General features: G+C 38.2%; 1 protein-coding gene across 5 annotated transcripts in view; it reads left to right on the top strand.

The window, feature by feature from the left end:
* The window catches only part of L3MBTL3 (L3MBTL histone methyl-lysine binding protein 3), a 78,912-nt gene that overhangs the window by 22,748 nt on the left and 43,166 nt on the right, over window positions 1-12,998 (top strand). For 4 of the 5 annotated variants that reach the window (XM_005518344.2, XM_088052959.1, XM_088052958.1 and 1 more), the window contains exons 4-9: window positions 2,105-2,264; window positions 3,258-3,396; window positions 4,735-4,819; window positions 6,938-7,029; window positions 9,553-9,657; window positions 11,019-11,154. In XM_005518344.2, coding sequence (XP_005518401.2) covers window positions 2,105-2,264; window positions 3,258-3,396; window positions 4,735-4,819; window positions 6,938-7,029; window positions 9,553-9,657; window positions 11,019-11,154 — 717 coding nt within the window. The remainder of the gene's footprint in view (window positions 1-2,104; window positions 2,265-3,257; window positions 3,397-4,734; window positions 4,820-6,937; window positions 7,030-9,552; window positions 9,658-11,018; window positions 11,155-12,998) is intronic. The other variant, XM_088052961.1, reaches the window with a different exon arrangement.

Genomic DNA, 12,998 nt, shown 5'->3' with positions numbered 1-12,998 from the left:
TGTAGTTTCTTTAATGTATCAGCTTTCCTTAGCTTGCCTCCAAAATAAAAAAAAAACAACTTACTTGCTTTAATGGACAGAGTATCTCTGATGACCCGTTTCTTGGGATGCAAATTAATATGAAAATAAATTCATTTCTAGTTGAAATAATTCCACTGTTAAACATCTGAAGTTTAATTACAGCCACAACTTTTTTCCTTACAGTAATTTTGTCTAAATTTAGAATTGGTATTTTCCCTCTATTTAATTTGCAAAATAGTAAATTTCTTTTAATTATTGAGAATTTTAAATTATTGAAATTTTTGTTGAGCTGGTTCTCGAGACTGCCCACAGACTTTGCTAACTGCCTAGAGCTCATTTATGCACTGCAAACTGCCTTGGTATGGCCAGCACAGCTGCCACCACCGATGTCAGTGTTAGATGTGCAGTGTGTACCCCCACAGATGCCTTGCTCCTGCCGACTGTGCTTTTTTGCAGCGTTAAAATCAGTGTGTAGTAACAGTGAATGTTTATCTTGAATCTATCTATCTACCAGATAAAGTGTTTCCTGGATTTAAAATACTGAAGTAAGAAACACCTTTTTTGTTCAAGGAAAGTGGGTTTACATGGTCATAAATTACTGCAATCTTATTACACTGACTCCAGTAATGATGGAGTAGCGTGAAAGAGAATATCACAACTGGTTTTACGATTATTTACAACTATCTAGTTTTTTTCCTTGTTGGTATTGCATTTTATCAACTTTCTCTTAAAATATGCACTCAGTAAGTCCTTTGAAAAGCAGACTTCACAATTTTTGTTCCATAATCATCCCTGTAAGCTCAAGAAGAGAAGTCAGTGAGTGCTTTCCTTTGCTGCTCACTTGCTATTAAAGCATAATTGTCTTGTGGGACATTAACACTGGTAGGAAAGTGGTTTCCCCCCACCAAGATCAGAAGCTTCAGACCACAAATGTCTTCTGTAGCAAGGCAGTGTTAGTTAATTCAAGTTTCAAATCTGTGATGAGAGTAGCACCGTTGTCATAGTGGAGTAGCACAACAGGTTCTCTGCTGAGACTGAGAGATCACTTACAGACAGCAAAGCACGCAACTGCATCCCCTCCAGGCTGACAAACCTAAACAAAAAACTGTGTTTCTGCTGAATTGAACTCTGTTTATGGACATATAAACATATAGACTAAGCATTCTGCTGCTACTTTACACTGTCCTTGATTAATTTAGTGCTCCCCAAAAGTAAAAACACTGCTAAAATTTTCCATTGTGAGAAGAAATGGTTGTTTTGAACCACTTATGATGCTGGTGTGTAAATATAACACCCATTATATATTCTTCTGGGGGAGATAGCCTGCATGCATGAGCTCATTTGACTCTGCTTTCAAAGACAGTACAGTGCTTAAGCAACATAAATAGTTTGTGACTTGAAATTTGCCTTTTGGGGAGGTATAAGACAACAACCTGTTTTAGCGGCTGTAGTACTTGACAGTGCTTCATTCTTCTTTGTGAGGAAAGTAACTGCGTTTTCTCCTAGATACAGCCTCTCCTAGGCTCTATGCCTCTTATGGGGAACTGCAGCTTAGGATCAGTGAGTAACTTGGTATTTGAAGGTTGCTTTGATACAAGTTGAGTGGTGTTTCACTTCTGGTAGACCTGAGGCAGGTTGAGCAGTAACTAGCCTGCTGCTAGAGACTGCAGGCTGTAGTCAGCGATTTGCTTCCAGAAGTAATTTCACCTATTGAAAGATAACTCCCCCCAACCCTTTTCTCCCAAATTTAGGTATAGGCATATCAGCAGGAGATGAGGTCATGGATTCTGAGCGGTGATGACTCGGTGGGCAGTCAGTGCCTGTCACAAAATTCAGTCCTTCCAAAAAGTAGCCACATCAGGCCGTGGCAGAACCGTAGAATAGTGGGTTCCTCTCTCCTGTTCCAGTGTGAAAACCCAACTTGCTTGTCAGCAATCCGGATCTCATGCAACCACTAGCTCCTAGTTCTTCATTCTGACAAGAGGGATGTGGCTGATGTTTTTCTGTTTGCCTGGCAAGGCCTGCTAAGGATGTTTGGAATGTATCTTCTGCCTAAGTGAAGTTAACTTTTGTCCTTGTGCAGCCTTTTCAGAAAAGACAGGGATCCCCACAAGGTTGAAGGAAACTGCAAAAGTGGATGGACTTGTTTTCTGTGAAAACTGTTACCGCTATGGTACCATAGAAGAGTTTGTTCCTGAAGGGAAATTTTGCAGCCAGAAATGTGCCCAGCAAGTAAAAAACAAGTAGGTGCTATAATAAAGCATAGAAATGAAGAATTTGGCATAAATGCAGCATGAGAGTGAAGCAGTGGGATAAAATGTTCATGGCGGGGCAGAGGGAGGTAATAAGCAGACAAGTTTCAGTGTCACCATTGGTTTATAATGTTCTTTCACTGTTTTTTTTGTGTAAATGCCTTAACAACATTTGGTTTTGTCTAACACTGACATTGAAGGCAGTCTTTTTCACTCAGTGTGCTGTGTTCTGCTGTCAGATGCAAGCAGTAAAACAGTCTATGGGATGCATGAATCAGTGTCAGACTCCCACCCTGTTTCAGTCATTGGAATTAAGATAATCAGTAATGAGATGGTTGGGGTGGTAAGTTAATTATAATTAAGTGCAAGAGCTGTTTTATAGCTGACAGTGAGTGAAAACATGAGCATACTGCAGTTTCTCGGTTCCTTTTTTCAGCTAGTGTATTTCATCTCATCATAAAAGCGTGTTTGTGTTAGCGTGTCCATTCGGTATTGCATATTGCTAGACTGTGGCAGTTTTAAACATTTATGATTTTGTACATTTTCCTTCATTTTTAGCTAATTGCTTCAAAGTTTTCTCTTCTGATTTCTTGTTTAGCAATTTGTACAGTCACATACCAGCTTTCTCCAATTTGATTTGTCAGACGTAACAATTACCTTTGCCTTCCTCTCTCTAAACTGCCCTGCAGTCCTAAACATTTCACAGTTTGCTTCTCTGAGAGACTTGATGGTACATGAAAAAAGACACACTGTTTAAAACATGTAAAACTTGTTCAGCATAAGCTGACAGCTTTCCTTTTACAGTTGCTATTGTGTGTCTCTCAGATTAATTCTTTTGACAGACTTAATTTTCAGTAGTATTTCTAAGAATATATTCAGTGTAATACTATGGGACCCACACGTTTACTTGCTTTTTTACTTGTTTTATGAATATGGGAAGTGAAATAATATTGGCTTTGTGTCATTGTGTTACTCCTGTGATAGAGAACCAAAGGAGGAAAATCCCAGCATGGAGTGCAATGGAGAAGATGATTCTAAAGGCATTCGGAAAAGAAAAGCAAAAGTACCTCTGAAAGAAGAGTCCCGGGATAATGGGGAGAAGAAGGAGAATCCTGATGAAATTGTTAGTATGCATCATAAACCCCTTCCTGCAAGTCTTTGGGTGGCAGTTTTGCCTTGTATTGCAATGTCAGTAGCTCCATCAGTCCAAAAAGAGAAGAGACTTCATCACTCTTGTCAGAGCCACAATAAGTAGTTGGTTTGCCAATTTAATTATGCCTCAGCTGTAAATTGTAATTATTGACAATGAATTGATAAAAACTGGTTTTTGTGTCTTTTCCCTGCTTTTTTAAAAACAGAACAAAAATAATTTAAAGGAAAAATGATGCTAATGTAGACTTGCCATGTCTTCAGCATGGAAAAACAGGAGTACATATTTCCCAACAACCCTGTTACTTTGTCATTCTGCACATGAATAAATAACTATAGACCAATAATTTATTTACAAAGAAAGCTACACTACAGTTAAGAAGGGAATACTTTGGATTTTCTTAGTGTAATTTGATGTTAAAAGTCATTGCCAAAATTTTTTTTTTTGCTTTTGTGTTGCAGTATCATTTGCTTTGGGGCACCTTTTGTGGGTTTTTTTTTTTTCCTTTTGGATTTAGTCTTCATTTTAGAAAAAGCTTACCACAATACCTTCCCATAATGTTTGTTTTCTTGTAGTTTGTGTTCCCAATAGCTGTGACACTACTGGGGGTAGCGAAGTTTTCAGGGAGAAGGGTTGAGTTTTGCAGCCACCGAATTGTCAAAACACTGAAGACACTAGAGTTGTCAGGAGGGAATTTGCAGCTCTCTGTATAGCAGTGTCTTAGGCAAAAGTCACAGATACCTTCTTTGTCTCCATGCATCTGCCCTCACAGATGGGTACTTACTCTGCTCATTTGCTCAGGTCCTCACAAAACTGTTATTACAAAAAAAGGGGAATAAAATTTAAAGGATCAGTGCCATTTGGTATTTAATAAGGCAATTATACATTTGAAAAAAAAAAAACAAACAAAACCAGAGTAAAGCTGTGAGAAGTTTTCCTTTAAATTGTTTTGGAAGCATGAACATGCCAAAGATATTGTTATTTATCAGTGTCTCAGCAAGGTCTGCTGAAGGCTTCATGATCTGTCTCTGGGTCAGGCGAGGCTGGCTGGCTGAGTGCCAAGAGGTGGGAGTCCTGCCTGCCATTTTCACTGTTTGCTGTGATTTGTCACTGATGGCTCACTTTGCTTCTATTAGACATCTGCATGTTTGCTTGAGGTAGGAGAGAGCGGAGTCAATAGCCATTTAAATGAAGTCACTGAAGTTTAAACTTCAGTATCTCAACTTTTACCATACCAGACTTGTAAGCTAATGAGGTTACTGTATTTTATTTTATTTTTTTTAATTTTTTTTTTTCCTCTTTCTAATTTAGGAGGACAAACCAGAAGGAAGGATCTTGAGAGTCTCACAGAGAGCCAGGAGAAAAAGAAAAGGGGACATAACAATTTTGAAACAAAGTAAGTTAGATTGTGAAACAAAAGTCTCAACCATCAATTCTTCAGGTAATATCCATATCTTATTGTGAATTGCCAGCGTTGTTTCACAGAACTTGTATTCCCTATTGAATTTTTTTCAGTACAGTCAAAGGACAGTGACAGTGTTATTTACAGCAATTAAATTTTTAAGTCTTCACAGGAGAGGATATAGTGAGTGTAAATGCAATTAATGTGCATTTTAGGCTTTTTCTTTTCATCCCTCTAAATAGTGCCAGTATTAGAGGGAATCAGCTCCACTGGGTTCCCAGATGTTGAAAGACATGTATCAAGCAGAAGTGGAAGTTTACTTTTGTTTCCTTGGGGATCAATTTTGCATCTTCATTATGTGCTGGAAATAGACAAGTTTATGGAACTGTTTAGGAATAATTGCTGTAATCAATCCAGAGGGACATATACTGCATCAAGCAAAATAATAAAACATATTTTAAATGAGTGCTATTCTTTCAAGCTATTTGTATGATAGATAGTTTTAGGAAGAATTGGAGAATCAGCTGCTGTTATTCCTCAGTGGTACACCAACCACAGACGTGCATCTTGCCCTCCAGAGTGCTTCTTACGGTAGATGGGGAGGCATTGCAGAGGTTGCCAGGCCACTAATAAGCACAGAACTCCAATTAGCTCTGATGTACACCAGGCAGGTGAACTGCTGGTTGAAGATGCAACAATAAAAGTTATGAAAGATCCCCCTCCCATGACAGAATCATTCCTGAAATGTTTCTACAGTTGCTTCTAAGGCTGAAGAGATAAGAAGTGTGTGAGACACGAGCACAAAGCTGATGCTCTATGGAAATCACTGCTGCCCACTGACTGAATGATTTATAAATTTCTTCTGTTGGAGTTTTTTTATTTTTATTTGGGAAAACATCAGTATAAAGGTATAAACTGGTATAAAAGACCAATTTGTATTCAGAACCAGGCACAATTAATTTCTTTAATGGAATAGATAAAAACTGGGTAAATCCCGAATAAGATGAATGTGTTCTAATAGTGTTGAGTGATCGCTATCACTCTGAAATTTATTATCTTTTGGTTACATTATCATTTTTCTTCAGGAGAGTTTGGCATCACTATTGTTATGGTTCATGTTTTAATCATAAAAATGCTAAGCCAGACTGTTACTTAAAGGATTTATTTTTCCTGTGAGTAGCCCACAGTCTGGATCTAGCCAGAATCACAGTGTGGACCGTGATGAATCCTTCTGACGGTGTGAGCTTATGGTCTGAAATGCTAAACTGCCTGTGCAGAGGAGGCATATGTGGCCAGCCTTCAGGCCACCTGTTCTTGAAGTTCCTGGTGATTGCTAGTGCAGGTAGTACCTTATTTTCAAGGCCTGAGAGCTGTGTGACTGTAGGCATTACTAAGATGGACTGCAAGCAATATTGCAATTACTATGCAAGTGTTCATACTGCGTGAACAAACCTGAAACTGGCGGTTTCTGTCATATGCTAATGACATCCTGAGGGGAAAAAATGCAGTGGTGACAGTTCTGAAGGCTTGCAGAAAATACTGTTAAATCACTGCCTTTCTACCCAAAACCATCAAACTACAAAGTGATAGAGTAGGTGAGAAACGTTCTGAATACTGTTAAAGAATAGGGTACTTCAACCGTGATTAAAAAAAAACCTACTATGAGAAGTATCCAGTTGAAAGCGCTTTCCACTAAAAGAAAGAGATGTGAGAAAAAAGGAGTCCCTTAAAATACTGGGTATTTTTTGATTTGAACTTAGCTTTTTACACATTTGCAAATTGTATATCCTAATGCTGCTTAGGAGCAATAAGGAAAAATACATTGGTGCAAAACTTTGTAAGTTGTTCTTGTCACCTTAAGGAGCGTTTTCTTGTTACCAATCAAGGTTTGAACTGCTGGAAATGTTTCTGGACAAACCAGGAACCTTCATGTTCCAGGTGCCTTTCAGCCTACACAGAACTGCTCCTTTTCCTGAAATAAATTCTGATCAACACCATGAGTGCATTTCATAAAATGTAAATTCAAGACTATTACAAACTTGGGTTGTGGATTTTTTTTTTCTTGATGTTAACAGTTAAAGAATTATTTCACTGTTTTATGCTTCTTTATAGCTGTACCCTCTAAAGGAAGGCAAGCATGGTGTTGGGCATCCTATCTGGAGGAGGAAAGGGCCATTGCAGTACCTACTAAGCTCTTTAAAGAGGTATGACCTTCTGAAATTTAAGTCAGTGAACCACCTAAGATCGTGAAATTCTTAAGAAATCAATAAACATAAATAATTTGAAGATTTTATGTTTTTCTTGGGAAAACCTGCATGATGAAAATAATGCTGTGTCCGTCAGCAATTATGAAAGCAATTATCTCTGTTTTTCTCAGAGAATTCTGTTGTTGTAGATGAATGCTGTCAAATCAGACTGCAGAAAGCAGATGCTCTTCCAAAATCTACAGTTCTAGCCATTCCTTCTAGTCTCTGAAACTAAAAAATGTGATACATACCCACACTTTTTCATGCCGTATCATTTTCTTTACATATGTTTAGAAAGGTGGTACAAAGGTCATCTTTTGTCTTGTTGCTTTGATTATATTACCTGTCTTTTCTTCAGCTTCTGCTGACATTATATTTTGTTACTACATCAGATACTACTTCGTCTTGTTCTCCTTTTGCCTGTCGTCTGATTGGATGTCACATCATCGTGTCCTGCTTGTCCTTTGCCTGCTATGGTAGTCTTTGTCATTTCAGTGCTTTCATTAGTGCCACCTCTCTTGCTTGGCAGAGAGCTCTGTGTCCAAATCCACAAGATTTCCGTGCTGTTATCTTCCCTTGCAAAACCTGGTGAAACATGTCTCAGCTGCTGTACTCCTGCTATATGTTACTTTTATTTTGGTAATTCTGTTCTTACTTGCAGGCTGTTTCTCACAACCATTTTTTCTGTACGCTTCATACTTCCACTATTGAATCTTCTCTGCAGGAATTAGCTTTTCAGCTTACCACATGTGTGTGATGCTGATCTTTAATTGGTGGTTTAGTTGCTATTGAGTTAGAAAAGTGAAGAACTGAGATTTAGGTGTACAGAATGCATAGATTTGTGGGTGCAAGAACAATAGTCTGCTGGCTATCTTCAGTTGTGTCCCCCTGTGCTATATACTGGCTCAAAAATTAGCAAGAAAATAATCAGGATAAAGAGTGTCCTAGTGGGAAGGTAGATTTACAAAGCATTGCCTGTCTGAAGGGCCATGAAATGCTGTAGCAGTACAAAGGCTTTGCAGGACACTGCAGACGGTGCTACGTGATGTTTCCTCCACATTGTACCTTTCTCATCCAGTGCGTCTTAATTTAGTATTTTCTGTCAAAGTCTTTAGCCCCTGGGTAATGCTTGATTTAGTGTGCAGTATTTAAAGCCTATAGCAGAAAGGCAATTCTTTATAACACTCAGAATTTGGCCAAGTAATGTTTCTTCATTTTACAGATGAACAAGTGAGCCACATAAGTAGATAGGTTAAAATAAAGCCCAAACCAAACATCACCACCAATTATGAATCCTTGAATTCTGTTTGCATTTAGAGTATTACTCTTTTTTTCTTTTCATTTTACCATTTCAGAAGCAGTACTTTTCACTGTGTTGTTTTGTACACTTAGAAATTATCAGGATGATGGAGGATCCTTGCCATTTCCTGGTACTTAGACCTTAGCTTGATTTTCAAGCTGTGTCTTCAAGGTTTCCCCTTCTTACAAGTAGGTGATACCTCTCCAAGTATCTCCCTTGGTATCTTTCTCTTCCCTTTGGCTGCAGAGGTTGCAGTTGACTCAGGAGCATATGTTTCTTGGACAGAAACAGAAGGAAAAGTGAACATTTAAGATGCTTTTCCTGTGTTTTTTTTCTGTAACTGCTTGGGACATAAAAATTGGCTGTGAATTTGCTAACCTGTGGAAAACTGTCTTCAGTTTTGGTTACTTATTTTTCTGATCTTTCCTCTAATTTAACCTTAATATCTTCTGCCTTCCATCCTCTTTAACAGAGGGGTGATGATGCCTGCTGGTTGAAAATATGGTTGATCCATCCTGCCTAGCCTCATTTTCACTTTCTGTTTTTTGAAAGATAATCTTCTGGGTTCATTGTAATGTGATATAAGGGTAGTCATGTTCCTGTGATGTAGAAATTCTCCTGGAAGACTGCATAGTCTGGACTCAGCATATAAAGGACAAGAAATATAGGCTAGGTCTACATACAATGTTCAGTATTTCTGCCTTTCAGTTCATCTTTCATTGCCTGAGATGTGGAACTGGAAAGGCAAAACAGAGTCACTGTTGTGATTATTTTAGGAATTATGCCCACCAGGAAGGTGTGTCAATGTCACTGTACAGCCTGAAAACTAAATAATTAAATTGCTAAGATGTTTTATTGACAATTAGTGAAAAAAAAGTTGAAGACAAATGATATCATCTTCTTTCCCTTGACTCTTTTGCTAATTCTTCCTAATTTTCTTACATACCTGAAGTTTCAAGTCATTCTTGTATCCATGTGTTTTTCAAACTGTCATCAATTTCTCTTTTCCTCTCTACATGTTTGAAGACATGAAGCTTTAAGTGATTTATTAGTTCCTTCAGAAACATGAATAGTAAATAATCATTAATCTTTTCCTTATAAAGATATTGTGTCTTGCTCTGGTAATATTTCAGAATATTGAAATATTTCAGAAATATTGAAACTGTTCTTTTCCGTTGCAGTATCAGTCTTTCCCGTACAACAAGAATGGATTCAAGGTAGGGATGAAGCTGGAGGGTGTGGATCCTGAGCACCAGTCCATCTACTGTGTTCTCACGGTGGCTGAGGTAAGCCAGCAGCCACAGTGTGGGGTTATAGTAGAGACTGAAATGAAACAGCAGCAGCTGAAAACCCTCACTCTTACCTAACAGGCAGACAGAAACTATATGTAGTTTCTGTAGGAAGAATTTTTAATAATGCTGTATCATTTCTGCCTGATAGACTCGTAAAGGATATATCCAGTGTCAATGCAGCAATACATGTATTTAACATACACAGCTACAGGAAACAGTATTAGGCTAATTGGATGCTGCGTGGTTTTATCTGTAATCCTGTAGTTTGTATTTAAAAGAAAAAAATAAATAGGGAAGAAATATGACAACTGATACATAGCAGTTTTATAGGAGTTTGATAGTATTTGCAGTTGCTCCATTCACTGAAACGAGTACCTAAAAGTTTCTTGTGTGCTGTTGTGCTACAACTTTTTCAGGCTGATGGCTGCAGAAATTGCATGTATTGGCAACCTGTGCAAGTTAACATAATATAAATAACATAGCATAAAATATAAACTCAGGTGATTTTTTTTTGCTGTGGTTCATGAAATAGTTTTTCTGATCAACAGCTTCTTTGCTTTCAATAGAGAATCTGCTTCTCGGGCTTCTTTTGTATTTCTTTTAAACATACCTTACTTTAATTTTTGCATCATTTTAATGGGCTTTTGGATTTCATTTGTGAATTAAAATGGGGAAACAGGAAGCTATGTCAGAGTACAAATTAAATATAAAATAGGGTTGATGTTGAGATTTTCACTGATGGCTGCAGTAAATTTATGGCATTTGGCACTCGGGGAGATGTGGAGAACTTCCGTACAGAGAGAATATTGTGTCCTGTTTTTCTCCTCCTCTCAGTGGTTGACTTATTACTTCATGGAACAATGAAGTTCTGGGGAATACTTCCACTGACTTCTTATCTTTACTTAAACAGTTTTCAGTATCTCTCTGGAGAGCCTTTTGAACATACTTATTGTTCACTGCCCCCTTGCATATCAGTTAATCAGGATAGCTCGAGAACCTCATTATCTGCACTTTGTCCTCAGTTGTATCAGATGTATTCATGCTCTTCTGTAGGGCTTATGCTTTACTCTGATGCTGGGTTGAACCCTTTTCAAGTTTTTGAACACTACTGGCAATAGCCAGCTTTTAGTTAAATTCTTTTGACCAGAAGAGGAGGCACTCAGACTGAGAATATCTTTGCCTTTTAATTCTCTCCTTTTTATTAAATGAATTTATTCATCCAGTGCTGGATTGGGCAGAAGTGAAAAGCTGACTGAAAACTTACAGTTATTATACATAATATTGAATGGAATTGGTTATGTGTAGGGCAAAGATCTTAAAATATAGTGTTGTATGTTGTCAATTCTTGCTTTTAGGTTTGTGGCTACAGAATAAGACTACATTTTGATGGATACCCAGATTGTTACGATTTCTGGGTGAATGCTGATTCTTCAGACATTCATCCTGTAGGATGGTGTGAAAAAACAGGTCACAAGCTTCATCCACCTAAAGGTATTGTTTAGTTTAAATCTGTGTGTTTTACACAGTTCTGAGATTGAGAATACCTGTGCAATGCTGTAATATTTTTTTTTTTGGCAGAAATGTTTTAATTCATTTAGTCAAGAGTATTTGAAAATGGCAAATTAAAATCTTGCCTAAAATTTCAAGTTCAACTGCATGCCCCTTGTATTCAGTGGAAGTTCAGAGAAACCAAGAAAACAAAATGGGCCATAAACTCTTAAATCATTCATAAGGCATTAGGAAAAAAAACAACAGAGCAGAAAACCTAGACCCCAGCTTACTGCAAGGAAAATGGCAGCATACTGGTGACATATATGCTCAAACTGAGGTTTCACAGGCAGCTGAAGATCTTTAGTGGAAGGTCTTAGGACATTTTTGCTACTGCATAGTGATCACTGTTATTGTACATACGTTGGTACAGACTAATAAAGACTGCCCTTTCCACTAAGATTGTCTGAAATAGAGACAAAAAGAGGAATGAACAGATCAGTAGGGAGAGAAAAAGGTAAGATTGCAAGCCTGAAAGTATAATTTATACATGGATTATGTAAATGGTTTACAACTATTGAAATGTGTGTAACTTACTTGCATAATTAATTCCTTTTCACATTGTGTAACGTTTTTTAGCATTTGGAGGGCATCTGCACTGAACTGTACCATGTAAAATACTTTTGGGATATGGAGGGAGTATGTGGGGATGAAGGGAGCAAGTCCTGAAGTCTGGAAAGTGAGAAATAAATGAATGTGCCATTTTGGCATACACGGTGAGGGCAGTATAATGTGGTTTAGAAGGGCTGGAAAATGAGGAGTGCACGGATTCAAGAGGGTGTGCTTGCAGAGAATTATAAAACTGTGGATGTAAGGGCTAAGGTGTGGAAAGCCACTGGAATTGTAGGGGTGGAGGGCCTGCCAGTGTGTGAGGATGACATTTCTTTGGGTGAGCCTTGGGAAGCATGAGCTGCTCTTCTGACTGCTCTGCAAGCTCCACTCTGGCCACAGGGCAGGAATGCTCTGTGCTGCCACTTGCCTTGGGACACAGTTCTGCATTACTGGTTCTGTAGAAATAGCAGTTTCTTGAAATTCAAGAGATAAGAATTTCTTAGAAGGTTGGCCTTCATTGATGTAACAACTTGTATGTAGCAAATGGGCAGTTCCCAGTTACAGCGTTCCTGATGTTATTACAGTGTGCTTAGTAAATTTTGTGTCTATGATGAGGATTTGTCACCTGTCACATCTTACATGCCTGGTTTAGAAAGGTTTGGTTAACCATGAATGATTGCCCCTGGGAGAACTTTGTGAGGTTCTGCTTTTCCAAGGAGAAGAATAATATGCCAGTTGTGGGCTGTTGGGGTTTCTTTTTCACTTGGGTTGGACAGAGTGGTTATATTTTGCTGTGGTATGACATTTTAATAATGATTTTTATAGTGCTCATTGCAAATTTTACAGATGCTAAAGCAAATGAAAGTTTTGACACAGGATACAATATTTATATAAAATAGCACCCCAGAGAAAAACTCCAAGGTTTGCATTAGTAACCTTTAGTTTTCCAGCTAAAATGCAAATTTATGACCTTCATGGTATAAACCCTAAGCAATTTGGAACCTGGTGGTCCAACTTGTGGCGGGGGAGGGGGGAAGATATGGGGAGTGAGGGACATAAGACAGGAAGAATATTATTCTAGATGTTTTCTGAAACTTATTTCTATCCATGTTTATTAAAATGGAAAGAGTGGGTAACTCTTAGTGCTGCTGAGCAGGACAGGTCTTGTGATGGGCTATCTCCCACCCCCACAGCAGCAGAGGCAACAGGCAGCTGCTGCTGGACTTCCAGCAGGC

The sequence above is a fragment of the Pseudopodoces humilis genome, chromosome 3 (assembly GCF_049639895.1).
Source record: "Pseudopodoces humilis isolate 2021_Gansu_Grassland_sample_001 chromosome 3, ASM4963989v1, whole genome shotgun sequence".
NCBI lineage: Eukaryota > Metazoa > Chordata > Aves > Passeriformes > Paridae > Pseudopodoces > Pseudopodoces humilis.
Note: the sequence above shows the minus strand (reverse complement) of the source record. Positions and strands in the feature narration are given on the sequence as shown.